General features: G+C 42.6%; 1 protein-coding gene across 2 annotated transcripts in view; it reads right to left on the bottom strand.

The window, feature by feature from the left end:
* Positions 1-18,979, bottom strand: part of LOC128439165 (protein kinase C-binding protein NELL1) — a 190,411-nt gene extending 171,432 nt beyond the window's left edge. The window contains exons 1-3 of one of the 2 annotated variants that reach the window (XM_053421911.1): positions 18,931-18,979; positions 18,739-18,744; positions 18,317-18,439 (exon numbers count right to left, since the gene is read on the bottom strand). In XM_053421911.1, coding sequence (XP_053277886.1) covers positions 18,317-18,439; positions 18,739-18,744; positions 18,931-18,979 — 178 coding nt within the window. The remainder of the gene's footprint in view (positions 1-18,316; positions 18,440-18,738; positions 18,745-18,930) is intronic. The other variant, XM_053421910.1, reaches the window with a different exon arrangement.
* Between the last annotated feature and the right edge of the window lie 2,098 nt (positions 18,980-21,077).

A 21,077-nucleotide genomic window follows, 5' to 3' on the forward strand; every position in this document is an offset into this window, starting at 1 on the left:
AAACCCAAAAATAAAGCTGAGCGTGTTCCTCTCTTAAATATTCCTCATTTCCGATGTGAAGGCTTCTCAAGCAGCAAACAGCGAGCCAAATTAATTTAGCAGCAGGACTGAAGCAGCCTCCGTGGTTTCCTTCAAAGCTCCTCTCACTTTTAAGCTCTCCGTCTCGCCTCAGAGACAAAACTGTCCGACATGAAGAAGCCGCAGCTTCTCGGGCTGCGTTTCTGCGACGCCTCCTCTTCCTCTAACCCTGACTAAAACAAAATGACGGCTCGCCCCTGTGATGCAGCCGGCGCTCACATTTCTTATTTTTCACATCCAGCAACTCTTTGATCCTTCACTGGAGACTCGTGCGTTCACTCCTTCCTGCTGCTGGAGCCGTAAACACCGAGGAAGGTAGAGATCTGCACACTGTACAGAGCAGCATCTGAACACACTGCCGACGGGGCTGAGAGAGAACTCTGCAAACAAAATGAACCGAGCCACAAGATCTCATCTAACTTCAACTCTTCTGACACGCAGCTACAGTTTGTGTAGCTGCAGTTTGTGTAGCTACAGTTTTGTGTAGCTGCAGTTTGTGTGCCCAGAGGTCTCATCAACCAAACGAGTCACCAGCTCGTCAGCAACACCCTCTCACTTTCTTTCTATCTTTCTTAAACTCAACATTATGATTCAGTTTTTATCATTTTCAAATACACCGTGTTCCAGAGGGAGAGCCACGTTTCTTTTTTAACTGTTGTTCTTTCTCAAGTGAACCCGGGTTCAGCAGCTTTGGTTCAGACACTGTGTGTTCGACGCATACTAATGAGCTGAGAGGATGTGAGACAAATATAAGATTTCATTCCTGGAGATGAAGTTTGCTTCTTCGTTCACTGATGACTTTCTGAGATATACATACACTCAGTTATTCATATTTAGACGCATCATTACTGTTTTTATTGCTAATTATTTTCAGGGGAAATCCAACCTGACACTGACGGATGTTTTTTGGCAGATAAAACATCACAAACAGCAGGATGATATTGTCAATTCTGTGAGGATATACACAAAATATTTAAATCTAATCGTGTAGATTGTGAAAACATTTCCTTCACTGACCAACAAGTCACAAAACAAGATGTTTTCAGATCTCACATAGCCACCAGAGGTCAATATAAAAATCCACCTTCGATATGTATAAGGTCATAAATGGAAAAAAAGGTAAATTATTAAATATATTAAATAATATTGCCCTAAACTAAGGACATTCATACTCCCCAGAGGCTGAACCGTCAAACCCAGCACAAGACACTTTATCCTGCATTGAGTTTCATGGTCGGACACATTTGCCCAAGAGATCAGATTCATGCCCAGTGTGGTTTTTATAGTTATTTCCCTTCAGGGTAAGAATCACTTGATGGTTTTAAACAGCTCCCATCACCAAACACATGCATAAGCACACACATTCATCCAAGCCCAGTCTGACACTGTGGCTCTAAGGGGCCTTAAAGTAGGCCGCACTGGTCTGACAACCAGTAAACAGTTAATCCACGAAACACGAGACCTCCTTGTAGGAGATGAACCCAGTGCTGCTAAATACCAAAAGTACTTTCTCTCTCTGTATTTAGTTTTACTCTTTAAACACATAATATCAAAAACTGCTTTGAAAAAGACACTAAATATAGATCTCAGCCTTTTATCTTCTTAGTTGCTGCCTGAATTTAAATCAAATATAATATAATTATAATAGCTGAATAATTAATTCACCCTGTTTCCAAACAGTCCGACTAATGGATGATGAAGAATGTTAGATTATTGTTGTCTCATCCAAACTTTTATCTGGTGGATCAGACATGAGAAGCCGCCTGTCGGCTGCAGCGCTGACGTTATCTCAAAAGACAACGAGTTACTTTCATGCTCGGATATTATTCTTTCAGAGGAAAAAGAGCCGGAGCCGGAAGAGTGTGGAGCGAGAACTGAAAATGTTAGTTTGCTCTGAAGTGGAGGGCGGAGAGAGAGAGAGAGAGAGAGAGAGAGAGAGAGAGAGAGAGAGAGAGAGAGAGATAGAGAGAGAGAGAGAAACTGAGAGACTGTGTGAACCGTCTCCAAACTGAACCTGGATTCATATCATACGTGAACTTTTCAACCATATTCTTCACATATAAATAAAGTTTGAGAGATAAATAAGTCTCTTTAATGAGCATGTAAATAACCGGAGTTTGACTTTGGGATTTAAATATAAAAATACATGATCAGGATCAGATTTAAATAACTCACTGTGCATGTTTCTGCATTGCTTATGTTTTTGAACTCAGAGCATCACGATCATCTTTCCTGCTCTCTCACAGTTATCACAGGATACGAGGTGAGTTACGCCGCAGTTTGTTATTTATGCTATTATTATTAAATATATATTAATAACTTTATATATATAGCACTTAACTAAACAAGGTTATAAAGTGCTTCACTACATCCAAGGAGAAAAATTAATACAATTGAATAAAAGGTTTAAAGAAATCTGAACATATTAAGGTCGAGCCCTCGAGATTTAAAGAGAAATTATAGAGAAACTCATCACTTTACCGACCGATCTATACATTATACATAATATATTTTTTTATGTCAGTTAACTATGCTTCACTACTCTATATGTAAGGAATATACAAATGTCAATAAGTTGATAATCTGCATGAGTGACAAAGAAAAAGTGTGCCCGTGTCCGTGGCATATTTGCACTATTACACAAAATTGCACTACTGTTCTTTCTATATTCAGCTATATTTAGATATATATATATTTTATTTCATATTTTAAAGTTTTGATTAATTGTTATCTCTGTGCATTTGATAATAAAACTCTTGAATCTTGAATCTTGAGTGATTTATTCAACGTGGACAGACATGATCACCATAACAGAAATTCAACTGTATATAAAATTGTCTCGTGAGCTTTAAATTATGAATTAAAAACCAAATATTTAGGTTTTAAAGAGCTTTATTCAGGGTCAGGTGATATAATACGTTGACTTATGCGTCTTTAAGCCGCGATTCATTGGTGAAGCAACACAAACATTAGCTCGATGCTAAAATGCTAACGTGAAACCTTCCCTCTCTGTCGTTTCTTTTCTGTCGGGCAGTAAAGTTCTGGCTGCTGGTGTCGGATGCTTCTCCTGCATCGTGTGCAGATGCTACCGAAACGTCTTTAGCTGCGATTAGTCATAACAGAACAAACTCCAATCTTCTTTAGGTTATAAAGCCAGCGGAGTGAAAGTAAATGCAATTACAGCGCAACTCCGATAGCATCAAAACAAAGACAATGGCTCCGGGCAGGACAAAGCAGGGCTAATTAGATTCCGGCGCCTGATGGAGATAGGAAGGTGCTGAAGGCTCGTGGCTGCTCCTCATCCACCAGCAGTTTGAGGCAGCGTTAAATAGACGGGGTTTAATTGCTCCACACTGAGGTGACTGTGGAGGATTTAAAGATGTGCACGTCCAATCGTAGATGACATCACTCCCCTGTGTGATAGTGAGGCGGCCTCTAGAGGGAGCTCTCTGAGCGAACGGTCCATCCATCCATTGCGAAATTTTTTCCAGACGGTTGATTTTTTAACTTGCTTTTGTTTATAATAAGTCTGAAGGTGATGAAATACATACAAAGGGGCAAAGTTGGCTGGAGTCTTCTGAGTCGTAAGAGAAGATGAAGGAGGAAGGAGTCCAGCCTCCTCTGAGCTGGGAGCTCTGTGGGGAGCTGCAATATGTGCTGGTATTATTAAAGCTGTAACTATTTACTGTGTACGGGTGTGTTATTGTGTACGTGTGTGTGTGTGTGTGTACGTGTGTGTGTGTGTGTGTGTGTGTGTGTGTGTGTGTGTGTGTGTGTGTGTGTGTGTGTGTGTGTGCAGCACAGTTGGACAAGCTCAATGAGTCAGACTTGCAGTTTCCACCACCATGTTTTACTGTGATTGGAGGAATTCACGGCTGGAAGTGACTTTAGCAGAAGTAAAAAAATTTAATAAAAACATCACTGGTATGTATAAAAAACAACATATTCCTGAGAGGAAGCATTAAAAAGCAGAGGAGCTGTTTCTATCAGTGGAAGATCGGGTCCAGACGTTTGCTTTTCACCAATCAGACGAAAAGTGTCCGAAACATTCAGGTGGTGGGCGGAGCCTTGGCAAAGCGGCAGGAGGCGGAGCATAACGTATAAACTCTGGTTCGGAAAGCACGTATTGTTGTTGTTGTTGTCGCCACGAGCTCTCATAACTTGTTCATGTTGACATCTTTGTCTGCATCAACTACGTGTCTGGTATTTTAAAATGTTATTTTTCGCCCAGATATTTGCGTTCTCACATTCAGCACGAAGATGTCCAGGCTATAAGTTGCACATCATAAATACAGCTTTAGATGTGAGGCTGCTGAACAATGTCTCTACAAACAACACAACCAGAAAGCCTTTAAACACCACACTGGTTTGCCAGATGCAAAGAGATGAGATCACGTTTTCCACATCCTGAAGCCCCTCGACTCCGACCCTCGTTCCTCCACCCGGCCTTTAATTTGACAGCGGGGGGGCAACAGAGACACGACTGTCCCTTTAAAAAGATATCGCCCTCGTGTGCCATGAATAATTCAGACGTAATAATTCCTCCGAGGTTCCTTTGAGGTGGGACCAGTGTCTCGCCTCCTCCAGCAGTAGGACAGCACAGGAAGCTCATGCATAAAAGATGGAAGGTTTGATAGCCTCTGTTGGAGTTTAGAGCTGCAGTCTGGCTGAGCTGCTGCTATGTGTGTTGTCAGGGAGGGGTGTGTGTGTGCGTGTGTGTGTGCGGGGGGGGGGGGGGGGGGGTATAAATAGCAACAACACGGATGCAGGAGAGAATTAGACCTCAGTGAATCCTCCCAGTTTCCAGCCTGCTCACTCCAGACCTGCAGGAGTGGTGCAGAAACAGCCTGCGACAAAAAAAAATATATACTGGGCTGCTGCTTTTGGGGTATTTCAAGAAATTAAAAAAATATGTCGTCACCTCCATTTCATTCTAAAAAGCAGCATCTGCAAAAATTATTAATTTGCCATTTCCTTTTTTATGTTCTGTCAGATGTAGAGAGAGAGAGAGAGAGAGAGAGAGAGAGAGAGAGAACAGACGGATCGGGACGCCCTCCACGTCGCACTAACACGAACATGAACACATTTCACTGGAGCACATCACACATCGACATCTTTGGAGAAACACACACGGCCCTGATACAGTGAGGAGGAGCCTGTGGTAAGACGAGGATTCATCTGCCCGTCTTGTTAACCTTCTCGCTTCCTCTGTTTCCCCGGGGGTAAATAAATAAAAAAAAAACATAAAGGCCAAACATTTGGGTTCAACGCACATTTCTTCTTCCGTTTAAGTGTCGAGGAAACAATCTGTGACGAGACAGACGAGACAAGACATCAATTAAATCACGAAACACCATCTCTGTGCTGCAGAGTCAACGGATTAAATCCCCGTTGGTAACAAAGTGGGCCGGAGCGCTGGTATCGATTTACATGGACAGGCTGTGGGTTGACGAGGAGACCTGTCAGCACCACATTCGATTTGAGGCTAGAGCTCGGTTTAAAGAGAAATCCTCGTGCAAAACGGTTTTTAAACTCAACAACGTGGAGCAGAGGAATGGAAATTGTCGATGTTGGATCTTTTGATTGAGCAAAACTGATGGTTATCACAGACAAGGTGTCAGTTTGCATGTTCTCCCCGTGTCTCACAGTCCAGACGTGAACCAGACGTGTAGATTGGGACTAGGGGTTTGTTGGACACTGACATATGTTGGGCTCTATGATTAAACTGGCAACCTGTGCTACTCACCCAGTCACCAAATCTATTTATAAAGAGTTATAAATTTCCGCCATAGTGTGCTCCCCTGTGGTTGGCAGCAATTTCCATACAGGTGTTACCATAGACTGAATAAAGACGGACAACATATCAGACAAGGTGTCCAGATAACAGAGATCAGACTTAAAAGTCACAATAGATGGTTTCTGTCATTTTTGGCTTCAGTTATTTCAGGCTGTAAAATCAGGATGGAATAGGATGGATAACTGCTCAATGACTTAAAAAGCAAGATGGCGGCCCCCGTGTCCAGGACATTTTGGCTTCATGTTTGCACAAAGGAAGAATCGTCCATCTTTACAAACCGTCTATAGGCGTAACCACCAGTTAACAAAGCAGAGTACTGAGAAACCTTTTCTTCATGATGCAGAACTAAAGGTTCCACTGTTTCTATGTCAATTAGAACCGATTTGTCTGTGTATGATATATATATATATGCATTCCCTGTTCCTCGCCATATGAACCTGAGGAACATGAGCTGTCCACTCTACTGAAGCGGCAATTAGCGATTTGCACATGGCAGCAGCTCCTTTCATTTTGTGAGGCAGAGCAGTGTGGCATGGCAGTTAAGTGGTTTTCACCTTAAATACTGAAAGACCAGGAGACCACTCGTTTACTCCATCCAATGTGGAGATGTCACTTTTCACTATCGTCCATAAGTTCTTCACAAACCCAGCTCACAAGTGGATAGTGGAGGAAGCAACAGATTCTTCATTGATTGGTAACTTGCTGATCAAGTGTTGACAGGTAGAAATTAAAAGCCAATTAATATATTTAAACTGTGATAGCTTTACTGTAATAGAAGCTGATACACACACACACACACACAGCTGTGACTACACACTCCCTGATAGTTGCGTGATGATGAACACATCCACCATTACAGATAATTAGGAGCCCTTCCTTTCAGAGACAGTAATCATGGTAATCAGCAGTAATCGCCGTGTCTCGGCCTCAAAAAACATCAAAACCATTATTTCCACAGTTCTGATCTCGTCTGGAGTCTCGACTGATTCGTCGATACGAGGAAGTTTTTGTCTCCGTGATTATTTCTTCTTTCTTTTTCTCTTTGAGGGAGAAATCAATGAAGTTCTAGTTTCCTCTTCTGCCGTCATGAGATTGAAGGTTTTTCATGGAGACACGCGATCATTTATATTTCATGTTCCCCCCCCTCCCCCCCCCCCCGCTCATCCTTTTGACAGAGCGAGAGAGGTGTGGAGAAACCTGCTGCTTTCACGTCTGAGCTGAGGCAATCTCTCCGTTAGCTCTCTGAGAAACAGATCCTGAGAACAGTCTCTGACTCAACCGGGTTTCTGCTCTACTCCTCTGAAGAGCAGGATTTCATGTCAGGTTTTCTCCTGCTCAGATTTCCTCTCCCTGAAAGTTCGGACTGACAACACAACACGATGTTTACTGCAGGTTTCAACCGGTTCAATTTAAGATCTTAATGAAACTTAACACCAGTGTCAAGTAGGACAGCTACGATGGAATAGCAGTAGTTACACTTCACTAATATTGAATAAGGTGAGTGGAGAACAGACCTGGAATCATCACGTTATCTGTCCGACCACAGACAGAGAGAAAATCCATAGTCACAGACAAGCTGAGTGAACTGAGATCCATTCTGTTTGTAGTCCTCAGGTCCATGTTGGTCTTGTTTGTAGTTTGATAAAATCTATCGATGGAGATATTACAAACTATTCATGTCGTCGAATATTTTATCTTTTTAAAAAGTAATTTCAGACCCTGCCCAAACGACTGCAGATCTTTTTTTTAAAACAGATATTTTCCCTTAATTATTTCCACTGCAAAGATCTGTCAAAAACTAGAGAAGAACAATGTGGTCCAGGAAATATCGGTAATGAGATGCACTGATGCTAATTGTTGCAGCAAACTTGTTCTTGGACCTACGTGCTAATCAAATGTAGAGAAAGCAGCATGTGGTGTTTATGTTGTTGTTGTTGTTTCTGGCACGTTCTCATTACACAAAGCAAAAGTGTGAACTAAACTGACTTCAATGTTCCAGATGACGTTATTCAAACACCCTCGAAGGTGTATATTGAAAATATACACCTTCGAGGGTGTTTGTTAAAAAATCTCAGTTTTCTCAGAAGCACAGAAGCACAGAAGAAAATAATAAACATTGATATCATTAAAATCTACAATAATGTATTTAAGACTAAATAGGCCGACAGGATATGTGGATGAATTTGCCAATAGAAATTCAGATTTTTCAATTTTATATAAAAAATGCTGCCGACAACCTGAATTACATAAATCTTTAAAAGCTATATTTTCCACTCCATCATAGCTGGGCTACAATTACAATACATTAAATTACACAAGTGTTCTTCATACTGTGAATAAAACAGAATAAAATAAACCCTCTTCATCACCCAGTCTCTTCTGACGGCTGCCTTCAGTCCGTCTTTCACAACGAGGTCGATCTTCCACTTCCTGTGTAGTTCTGGTTGGTTTTTGAAGAACAAGGTGGTAAACCAACAGCTGCTGGTTTTATTTCTGCTGTTAATAAAGTGATGTCCGCACAGTAGCTCCACTGTTTGAGACGCTTTACATTTTTCTTTTCATTTTGCGAGCAATTGCAAAAAAATTGAGCAATTTCGCAGTTGCCAATTTCGCTGCTTGTAACTCGCCTATTTCAACTTTCACAAAAAACACAAAAGTGTTTTTCCACAGGAGGACATAAGAGGCAGCCGCAGCCACTCGAGAACTTCTCCAGAAAAAGATGAGACCTCCGTGATGACCGGTGTTATTACCACTCTGCTCCGTGTGGCGGGAGGGGAGAATCACAAAATGCTCCCCGAGTTCAAGTCTCACACTTCTGGAACAAAATCGAGAGGAGGAGAGTTAAAGTAAAGTTCTAAGATCTCAGGTCAGAGATAAACTCGTTTTTAACTCTGCAGACAAGTCCCCTAAAGATCCAAAGTTTGATTTAACTCATCAAGATCCATGAATTAACCTCTGAGTAATCTCAAGAATCTAGAAATGTATAAATCTTTCTTGTCCCATGTGCTGTTTTTGCATAATCCTGCTAATAGACACACAAACCAATGGCCAAAATTAAACAGTGGTTTTGATTGGTCCCAGTGAGGAAAGCTTCAGAACAAGAGCCAACTGGCTAGAAAGTGGGAAAAGAAAAGCATTTATAAAAGACTGGATTCAGGTTCCAGTATTTTTAGCAGATCCTGTACAACAGAGGAGTTCCTTTATTTAATTTAGTCTATTGCAAATTCATCTTCTTCCTTCCAGTCCATCGGTCCTTACAGTAGAAGTCCTTGTGAAGCAACTCGTTCAGTCACCGTCCACTTGCTCTGTTCCATAGAAGCTGATCTTCCACAGGTTCTCATTGTTTATTTGGGCTGTAGTACAGATTTACATGTTGAGAGGGAGGAAAGACTAAAGGAGATTACGGCAGTTTGGGCAAAACCTCAAACCATCAAGCTCCAGTGAGATCATAACACTGGTGCACTGAGGAATCCCACCCACGTGCAGATGCATCATTATTTACCAGAGGATCCCTCCAGTATGTACGGTGAAAATAATGGAGTGTCAGCTGGAATTTGATTGTCTACAACAAATTTACAATGGAGCAGGTGAATTCTGCTTCATGTAGAGAGTAAGATGAGAAACAGGATTTGTGAAAATTGAAGATTGAGCTATTTGGAATCGGGGGAAAGAAGCTTTATCGAAAAGATTAAAAAAAAGAAATTCAAAAACTGAGCGTGAAGACAACAAATGGTTCTTTACTTAAAACGTTTACATCGTTTTCAAGACATGTGACCAATGAGCTGCATCGTGATTCGCTAGCAACGTAAGCAAGTAAACGCTTTGGTCAGGAATCATCAAATATGAAACCTGGACCCTTAAAGGTGAAGAGCAACAGGCACTAAGCTGCTCAGTGGTGAAGTGGCTCCGTGTGGATTTCTGCTTTCAATGGGATTCGAAAAGAACAAAAGATTAGAATCGACAGCCGGGTCGATAGAACGTTAATTAAGGACCATTTCAGACCTAGAACCCGGCTGCTCACTTGTCATATGTTCAGGATAATTGGTCTAAACGGCTGATAAGAGGCGTGCGTATGGATTTCAGGGATATCAGAATCCAGGCTGCATTCGTTGTCAACATTTAACTATTTAACGGTAATGATTTTGAGCAGGAGAGTCAATGGAGAGCACAGGACTCCACGGATCCACAGCTAACTCGGTCTCCCACGAGTTGTGTGAGATCAGAAATCTATTTGTCTAAACAGTGTTCAAATAAATCAAATAACCCCGTAAGTGATGAACTGTCTCTGATTGGTAAAATCTACAAGTTGTTATTAGATATGAAAGAAACTGAGAGAAACTGATCATCGTGACGTGATTCTGCCCAAGTGGCAATAAGCAGTCATTAACAGTCATTTCAAAAGAAGGCCATTCAAATACAACAGCAGTCTATACTGTAGTGATCATGACACACCAGCAGATAAACAATCACTGGATAAACACATCTAAATATAACCTCCCTGCTGGTTAATAAACGGCGACTGTTAGAAGTACTTATCATTTTCTCACTAACTCTCACCTCACGCTTCTGGTCTTGGGTCAGAAAAGCTCATTTTTCCCCCTGTGGTGAATATGATGTCCCTCATTATCAGGGCTGATCAAAGAGCTGCTGGGATCCACTCTGCTGTTACACAACCTCACACACGGACTCAGAAACCATCTGCGAGGCAGCGAGGCAGCGAGGCAGCGAGGACCCTGCCCGACCCCGACAGACGGAATCAGTCTGGAAACATCCAGACTCCGGTGCAGACTCAGGTCAAGAGCTGCTTCCAGACGAACACTGGCCTCCGGATAATCTCCCAGAAATTATAAAGAGCGGCTGTACGGGATAATTCAAACGTCTGAAATCAGATGCTGCAGACATTCTTCCGAGTGTTTCCTGCCGGACCACGAGTTAAATCTCTGGTTAATGTGTGAGTGAGTTCATAAGAAGAATAAATAAGGAATAAAGCAGAAGATTATCACAACGGTTAGGGTTAGGGTAGAACAGTGATTTTCAACCTTTTTGGAGCTGCGGCACATTTTTTACATTTTTTACATTTACAAAATCCTGGGGCACACCACCAACCAAAATGACACAAAATGACCCCCTATGCCCTAACACAGTACATATAATACATATAATTAGTAATATAGTTTCTAAATGTATTAAAAAGCAATATTTAAAATTATTTCAGCCCTTTATCACTCTTATCTTTTAATGAGATATTGAATCAGATTTATGAAACAATCTTTGATTTAACTAAACTTTATATAACGGAGACATATTATACCCATTTTATCACAGTTGATATGGTTCCTTGGGGTCTCAATGAAATGTCTGTAACATATTTTGGTCAAAATACCACAAGGATCATTTAAAACAGCACCTTTTAACCCTGTCTAAAACAGAGTGACCTGTTTTGAGTGCCAATAGTTACTTGCAATTTCAAGTAACTGCTACTGCAGAACATGTCTCCAGGACAACATTTTGTGATGATAACACAATAGCAAACTCAAACCAGTTTGAAATGATAAATAATCTTCAAATAAACGGCAGAACCTAACGCTATTGTCCATATCAACAATTTGTTATTGTGATGAGGACAACATCTGGTTTAGATATTTTTCTTTTTAAAACACACACACAGGACACCAAAGTTTACATATGCAGTGTTCTGGGGTTTTGACATTTAAAAAAAATCAAAAAACAATGACCAACATTTCTTAAAATTTACAATAACATTATTAAAAAACAATATGAACATATGGAAAATAGTGGTATGTCCCTGTGGGAGCTAAACATGAACAAATAAGATATGATACATATCTCACTATTTGCAATTACTTTATAATAGTGGTGTGCACAAACAAACAAGGAATACAACTACCCACAAGCCCACGGTTTACTGGGGTATGTGTCCACGTGATTCGATAAATTGCAAATTTGCTGGAAACTTTTTGCACAGATTTTTAATATCAGCTCAGACAGGTCTATCGTTTTTTAAGATCTGAATTATTTCCTGAGCTTAGTTGTTTTTTGATGCTGTTTTAATTTTTCAGGCAAAGATGTTCATCAGAGAACTACATCACAGATTAACCTTGGTGTTCTTATATTTTCTTCAATAATCAATCAATATTTTATATTATCTATAGAGTCAAACTGCTTTTGATGTCAAAACAGTTTAAAAATTATTCACATATAAGTGATTTTTTAGACTAACTTCTTTTTCCAGTCAGATTCATGCTCAGTAATCACGCTGTTAAAGTTATTTTCATCAAAAGTAGGCAAGATTTTGTTAATGAGATATCTGATACTCTGTATAGATTTCAAAATATGAATATTGTGGCTACTTTTAATGAAGTTGCCGGATCACACTTAGAAATAAAGCAGAATAAAGGGGTGGATTTATTGGCTAAGCACTAAATCGTGAAGACGTCATGGACAGTTCACTTGGCAAATCGGAAGGAAAAACAATAACCAAAGGAAACATTATTACACAATGGCAGCCGGGATGTAGCTAATACAGGGAGACGTCTTTATGCAGTGCAGCAGGAGGTGAGCACAGTGTGGTCGGCCATGGGAGCAACAAAGAGGAGAACATCTTGACCAAGCCGATAGGACAAACTGAACTCAGTAACACACTGCATGTAATAAAATGACATCCTACAAGATTAGGTGATTACTGCCAAATCATCAGTGGAGCATAATGCTTCACTGTAACAAGTATGTTGGAGAACGAGAAAAGCTAAAGTAGGAAATTGCAATGCATGCAGTGGAGGAACTGAGCTTGGAAATGATTGGAATAGGGAGTAAGCTTCATTATCGGAGGGTGACAATGATTTAAGGTGACCTGGATAACTCTTGATTCACACACTCTCAAAACAGTAGGTTGCTATCCGCTAATAAACTGAACAAAGAAGAAGATTGGTGGGTGGCAAAGAACATCAAGGTACACTATTTATAGTACCCATCTTCTTACCCATTACTTTATCCATTTATACCTTTGAACTTCAAAAGGTTGGGTGAGTTTCCTCTCCCTATGATCCCACCTTTGATCAAAGGCTAGAGAACATATATATGTTAGGCATTATCCTGATGTTGGCTGAACAAAGCAGATTAAAACACTGATATATGAACCTGTTGAGACATTGGTACAAAACTAGTTACTAAACCTAAACAGTCACCATGGACTCACCCAGACTCAGTCTGATCACTGTGAACAGTTTATTAAAACAGGTTCTGAAACTGTCCACCAGCGAAATCCAGAAAAGCATCGAGGCAATTGTTTTAGATGGGAAAGAGAAATCCCCAAGGATTAATTCACCAGTACGTCCGGACCAAAGTAACTTTGGTATAGATGAAGAATTCGTCGTGAAGAACTTGAAAGACAACCTTCCACCGTTCTTCAATCACATTCCAAAAGATGAATCAAGAAGATACTGTGAGAGCTTATGTGAATTCGGCCGGTTAATTGCTCGAGAGACTGTGAGCAAAATAAACAACCGCATAGCCTTTATGCTTACAGACATTTCTGAGGGAACCTGTGATGGTTCAGAAACTTTAGACGCAGTGATTGCTCTAATTGGCAATATAACAAATTGCTTGAGCACTTCATCCCCCACCCACAGTCAAGCAGAAGACCAGGACCTTCATGAGGACAGTGGTGAACAAGGAAGACGTATCTCACATCTGAGAAAGTCAGAGGAAAATTCTGATGGTGGAAATGGTGAAGATGGAGATTCTGGAAATGAATATTCAGATTCTGAAAATTCAGACCCTCAAGAGGACATGGATGACAGGGATTCAGATACTTTGAATTCTGATGAGGAAAATTCTGAGGAGGAAAATTCTGATGAGGAAAATTCCGATGAGGAAAAATCTGATGAGGAAAATTCTGAGGAGGAAAATTCTGATGAGGAAAATTCTGAGGAGGAAAATTCTCTTGAGGAAAATTCTGAGGAGGAAAATTCTGGAGATGAATCTTCTGAAGATGATAATCCGGGAGATGAATCTTCTGAAGAGGATAATTCTGGAGATGAATCTTCTGAAGATGATAATCCGGGAGATGAATCTTCTGAAGAGGATAATTCTGGAGATGAATCTTCTGAAGAGGATAATTCTGGAGATGAATCTTCACATGATGGAGGTGGTGATGGTGAAAAATGTTCAAAAATGACACAAAGACATCGTTTGTGCAAAACCTCTGACAAGCCAAGGCATCCTTGTGAGCCATCAAGGACGACAACGCCGAACTTAGCTCACGTACAGCTTGACTTGGTCATTACAGGACTGGTTATGTACACCATAAAGAAGGCCAAAGTACCACCGAGTGTGATAGATGCGCACAGTCTTATCAAACATCTTTCAGAGAAGGCAAAGCAGCAGATCAAGCACGATGCCACATTCGTAACCACATTCCAAAATGTTGAGAAGATCCACAAGGCCGTGTTCAAAGAAGTGCTGAAGAAAATTGGCACTGCGAAGGAAGTTCTGCAGTTCATGGAGACACAGAGGGTTGACTCCATCTTCATTGATGAATTGAGGATTCAATTGATGTCCCCTCCACCTAAAAAGAAAGGATGTTTCGGCCGGTTTGTCTCTTCCATTGGCAAACTGTTCAGGGGAAGGAAGGGTAGGACCTGATCTACTCAGATCCCGACTAGAGAGTGCTACCTTACATGTGAACTATAACAGATTGCCCGTCTGGTTGGTGGTCGTTTTGCTGGTGATCAGTACTTGTGATAATGATAACAGGTGCAAACATGCTGGAGGTGTTGTGCCCTGGAAAGGAGAGATGTTAACAAAGCGACTCGGACACGGTGTTTCTTCTGCGTCAGCTTCATAGAGAATTGTTTATAATTCACAGAATCAATTTACATAGTTACAACAGTTCTTTGAATAAAAAATACTAAACAATGTCATGCATTTTCTTTCCTTTCACTTATCCTATACAGCAGTGATTTTCAACCTTTTTTGAGCCGCAGCACATTTTTTACATTTACAAAATCCTGGGGCACACCACCAACCAAAATGACACAAAATGACACCCTATGGCCTAACACAGTACATATATTACATATAATTAGTAATATAGTTTCTAAATGTATTAAAAAGCACTATTTAAAATTATTTCAGCCCTTTATCACTCTTACCTTTTAATGAGATATTGAATCAGATTTATGAAACAATCTTTGATTTAACTAAACTTTATTTAACGGAGACATATTATACCCATTTTATCACAGTCGATATGGTTTCCGAGTCGTGGATTCCGGCGGCGTGGAGAGGAGGGCGACGGGGGGGGGGGGGGCTGCTCCCCCAGCCGCGGCACGTGCCCAACGGTTTCACCACAAATACCAATGATATCGGTGAAAGTCAAGTTTATTACAGATGTGCAGATGTCGGTAGACGAGGCGAATATCGGCCGCTACCAATGTTCGGCCGATACTTCGGTGCAACACTAGATATTAGATCATTTCACACGGCACACCTGACGATCTCTCACGGCACACTGGTTGAAAATCACTGGGGTAGAAGACTGACGAAGATGTCAACATGAAAACAAAATGAAAGTTGAGGGGTTTCGGTGACACGGGTCAACTCCATTGTCGATATCCATCCCCTAGTTTGGAGGATCCAGAGATTATTGCTCTGTTGTGACCAGGGACGGGAATCGGCAGGGACCTTTCGATACGATACAATCACGATACTTAGGTGGTGATACGATATGTATCGCGATTCTGTAAGTATTGCTATTCGATATTACCAATTCTTTGCGATTTTCTTTTTTAAATAGTGGACCATGAAAAACCAGTTGAATCATACCTTCAAATACAACACAGTCAAATTCACTCAGAGCTTTACAAGTTTTATTTCAAATATTAACATTAACTTAATGAAAGCCGGGCAGCCAATGGAGAAAATAAATAAAAATGTGCCCTTTTATTGTAAAGTCCTTGTCAACTGCTCACTGACAGATTAAGAAATGTATGCCACTTAGGCTACTTTAAACTATAAATAAAAGGTAAATTAAATAGAATGAATAAAAGTTTTTAAAAAAATAGATTTGGGAGACAGCGTGGCGATTTAAAATCGTCATTCACAAGAATCGCGATTTCATTGATTTTCCCCTCATCCCGAGTTGTGACCACGTCTGACTGGAGAATCTCCCGGTAAGGACACATGCACCCATGTTATAATAATCATATGTGAAGGGCAAACTCCAGAAGAAGTCCGGACCCCATCGTGCAAACATTTTTCAGAGCTCATCTCTAGAATAAATGGCTCCTGATGCTAGAAACTGAGTGAAGACCTGCTGTATCCTCTCTGGGACCTGGCGTGGATATGCCTGTGATTGAGTCTCTTCTCTGAATGGATGGAGGGGCAGGGGGGGTGTAGGGGAGAAGGAGTAATGAGGTTCACAATCTGGGTTCCGATGTAGGATGAGAGAACTAGGTCAGGTTCTCATCTGGACAAATTAACTGTGCTCCACACATCACAGGAGTTCCCACAACGTAACACAAAACACAAACTACAACAAACGGGCGAACATCCGAGCAATTAGCCGAGCTTTGTTCCTCCCTATCGGAGCACAGCAGGATTATGAGAGTCGTTTATCCTTCAATGCACCGTGAGGTCAGACGTTTCCCAAACTGGTTCTATATCTATCGTTTCTGTTGTTGGTAAATCAGTGGTTATACTGGTCCCAGCGTCCAGACGAGGAAACGGCCATGCAGAGCCACTTCTCCCCGAGTTATAAACACTTATTGGAACAGTGACCAATTCACCAGTGTCACAATCGGCTTCTCCCGCAATTTACGCAATCAAACAGATGAATTATGCCGTTGAGCTCGGAGCACAACATGATTGCACACGGCCTTCATAACTCATCGTGAACAATCACTGACCCAATCAGCCACAGCGGCTCCAGGAAGCCTTCTACCAGCCACTTAATCACGGGCTGTTTGTTACTCTGAACTGAAGCCGCTTCAACTTCTACACTTAATGCAACTTTGGCTGCAGCTGCTCTGAGGAGCGATGTGGGTCACAGGGCCGTGGCTACTGGGTGGGCAGCGTGTTAACTGGGTCACAACACCAGCCTCCTCTCCGGGTTACTGGTTTCCCTGCTGGATCGGCTGCCGCTCCCACACTATCTGACTCCTGCACCTCCGCCCTGGGAGCCTGGAAACCGCAGGGGAGAGCAGCTCGGAGTCGGTGTGTGTGTGTGTGTGTGTCAAGTGAGGAGTGAGGCTGTGCACCCCCCCCCCATGGCCTCCAGCCCTGCATCTTGGACAGATCCACCTCGGCAGCGTTGGCCAAGCCGCCCTGGCTGCATTCAAACAGAGCCAGGGGCACAGCGAGCCAAGCACTCAAGAAAATAAGACAACATGCACGCGCACAACCACGCAAACAAACACACACACACACACACACACACAAAATACACTTCCACTATATGCTAATATCAGACTCAACACCCATCACTGCCTGTTTTGGATTCAAGCTGCTGGTGTCGGTGCCAGTGTCTTTGAATTTGAATATTCCCACGACAGAAAGTAAAGCTTCGGTATTTCCACTGAGCTGGAATCAAACTGGATACCAGTATCGATGAACCCATACCTGCTTTCTTTGGAAGTCAAGCTATTGAATATGAATTTTATCACATGCATGGTGGCTATTGCAGGTTTTTCTAGCACTTTTCCAAACAGGAACGAGAACACACAACAATCCAAGTCTCTTCTCACACTGTCATCCAGCTGTCTCCTGGTTTCTCTCAGTGCATTGTATCCCACTCTCTCTCTCTTGTCTCTCAGAACTCAGCCTCTCTGAGCTGGAGGCTGAGGGGGAAGCAGGAGAGAGAGCAAAGCAAAGTTATCTCCTGAGGCTGGAAACACCTCTCACACCAACATGTCAGCAGTTTATCATGTTATTAATCCCTGTGAGCACCTGAGGCCTTGACATGTATGTGTAATTAAGGAAAGTGTGATTTCTTATTTTCTTAATAAACATCCAAGCCACACGCTGTGCGCCCACCAGGCTCCTCTGGCTGTGACGCACCTGATCTCCATCCACCAGCACCACCACCACCAGCGGTTTAACATGGCACAACAGTGGATGTCAGTGGGAACAGTGGAGCGTTGTGTTAAAAAGAAACCAACACACAGGAGCGTCTTCAGCACGGGACAAATGAAATGTGGAGTAATTACGAGAGGAGGCTCCCCGGAGTGTTCCGTCCCTGACACCGTGGCACCACAAGGTGTGGCGCGCTGCGCGTCTGCGCTCACACCAACTACTGGAACAAAGAGCGTGCGTGCGTGTACGTGTGTGCGTGTGTGTCTGTGTGTAGCCATGCAGCAGACAATGACGTTTCTGAACTTCGACTAATGAGGAGGACACTGTCAGCGTGTGTGCGTGCGTTACCTCGGAAGAGGAAGGCTTTGCTGCCGTTGTGGAGCCCCGCCACTTGGGTAATTCCATAGGTGGCATTAGCCAGGTCAAGTTCGTGGATGATATCAATCTGGTAATCTTGATCCGATCCCAGAGCTGCAGAAGAGAAATGAAGGTTAGAGGAGGTGACGCGCAGCGGAGAGGATCAAACTCACGGGCACTTTCACGACGTGCATTCCGCTGCTCAATAAAAATGGCTGATTGAGATGGAAAAAGTCACGCAGTTGTAATTTACGCGCAGGGTAACGCTGCCCGATGGGATCCGTGGCCGCGGCCGGCACCTGCGCCCTCCACGCACGGGAGCTGAACTGTGCGCACACGCTTAAGGTGCAAGGTGCCATCATCCCTCATCTCACCTTTACTGCTTATTTGCATGTGTTCACTATACAAACCACAAGATGCTTATAACAATACAAATAAAAGCACAGCAGTCCAGAGAGGCAACCCAAGACAAATGTAAAAAAATCTAGACAAGCTTGCGCGCAAAGGAGGAACGTATAAAAAAATATATAAAGCTCCAGAAGCTCCCGTTATTCGAGGTGGAATTCGTCCCCGTGCACGCACCGTGCCGCGCGCCTCCGACTCACCTGGTTTGGTAAAAAAGAAAAGCGATAACAAAGCCACGTAAATATCCATTTGTGTTGGTGAGTTGCTGTGTACAGTCCTCAGCCGTGCGCGCTCCGCTGCGTATCCACAAAACCCTCTGGTCCGACTGACGCTGTGCGCCGCGCTCACCTCGCCTGGATGAGGAGGAACGATCCACAAGCACGCGAGCAGGGGGGGGGTTCCCTCACCGCCTCGTCACATCGCGTTTCACTGTCTGAGTGAGTCAGCTCGGGCCGTGCGCGGAACACACGCGCACTGACGCCCACGTTTATTTGTGCAATTATTAAAAAACAGGACCGCAGAGAGAAGATCTGGAGGATTGTTCCCTGATGTGATTGTGTGAAGTTCCCCCCCCCCTCCGGTCGGATCAGTCAAACGTCCAGTTTTTTGGAGGGGAGAGAGAAACGGCCTTTCAGAGGGAAAGTGTGCAAGTGACGGAGGTGGGGATCCTGTGGAAGGAAAGAGAAGAACGCTCCAACTGCCCGGAGCATCAGATCGTTCCCAGGATTCACAGCGTCAGGGGGCAAATTAACAAAACTGCAGCCGATAAAGAAATCAGCTTGAAATAACTGTGTGAAGACACTGAGATCTGCAGAATTAGAGCTATAGGGAGATTTGTATAATATCACAGGAGTCCTGCATCTTCTCTCTGCTCCAAAAACACAACTCCCTGCACCTCCTCCTCCTCCTCCTCCTCCTCCTCCTCCTCCACCCTGGGATTTACAAGCCCCGGCTCCTCCAGTCCACTTTCCCCTGGCGCCTGTCCTTATTGGGAACCATTAATCATACCCTCTTCCCCTGCCTGCCTCTAATTTGTGCACATTGTCAGGTTTGTGTGTTCCTGCACCGACACACACCGGTTGTATGGCAGTGTATGCTTAGTGATTATGGCAGCTCGACAATGTGCACCGCCTGCTCCACCTGTGCTGGTGTGTTCTACACACAGGGGGAAGGTGTAAATGTCTGCTCTGGGATGCAGGTCAATGTTCCACCCGCTCGAATTAGACTGTAAACAAAAGCAGCGTTCAAAGAGCTCACAACCGGGTCCAGGGCCAAAGGTTTCTAGAGGGGGGGGGGGGGGGGGGGGACACATTATTTGAAATTACAGGTTGCAGAGCTGCGAGGAGGAAAGAGGAGGGAAGCTGATTTAAATGTATTTTGTGCAAAGGTTTTAGTTTGAAAAAAGCATCAGACACACTGTATAATACTTACTTTTTAATATCATATTAAAGCCAGTTACATTACATCATCATGACATAAGTTCTACCACTTGATGTCAGGTAACTGGTTCCTCTAAATAAGATGTAGCAGTTAAAATCAATGCTTTTCTATATCATAAATCATTTTCTGATTTCACTGTAACGTCATTCCTACGAAATCATCATGAATCAACTTTTCAATTTCAGGTCACGTCTGTGGTTCTATAGAAATACCTCAAAAATGCATAATTGCGTGACTTCATCTCCTGGCATCTTTGTGATTCTTCATTTATTGTATGACATCATAGGACAGAGAATAACCTGCCAATCATTAGAAGCTCTAAACTCTATAAGTTGCGGAGATATCTTGTGAAACGTGATTCATTGACAAACCTAGTTTTTCTCCTTTGCCCGATCAGCTCCACTAGTAAATCATCTGGACTAAGAATCACAAACACTATATTCATCAAGTTTTTGTGTTATTTCCAACACAAACACAAACACACACCTATGCAGCAGCCTGTGTGTGCAGGGTAATTCTCCTTATAACCGACTTCAGATGCTGAGCGGGTCAAAGACGTCTGGACATCTCTGTCAGAACCGAGCTAAATGAATTCACTATAGTTCTAAAGTGTTCTCGCTCTATTCATGTGTTCAAGTTGCTTCTTCTCACTCTGTGTCTGACTTTGTTGTTGTTGTCCTGCTGAAAAGGCTAACGAGGATCCTTCAGGGGGGAAGTTCCCATGTGGCTGGTGACAGTACAACCCAATGAAAAAATAATAATGAGTTGACAATGAGAAGGACTCTCCAACCTGAAGGAAAAAACCTGGATGAATGAGAAGGAACATGGCCGGTGTAGATACTGGGCTCAGGGAACAACTGAATGGTTTCCTGTGGGAACTATGAGCTACTGTCTTCACAGTCTCTGG

The sequence above is a fragment of the Pleuronectes platessa genome, chromosome 1, assembly GCF_947347685.1.
Source record: "Pleuronectes platessa chromosome 1, fPlePla1.1, whole genome shotgun sequence".
NCBI classification, from domain to species: domain Eukaryota; kingdom Metazoa; phylum Chordata; class Actinopteri; order Pleuronectiformes; family Pleuronectidae; genus Pleuronectes; species Pleuronectes platessa.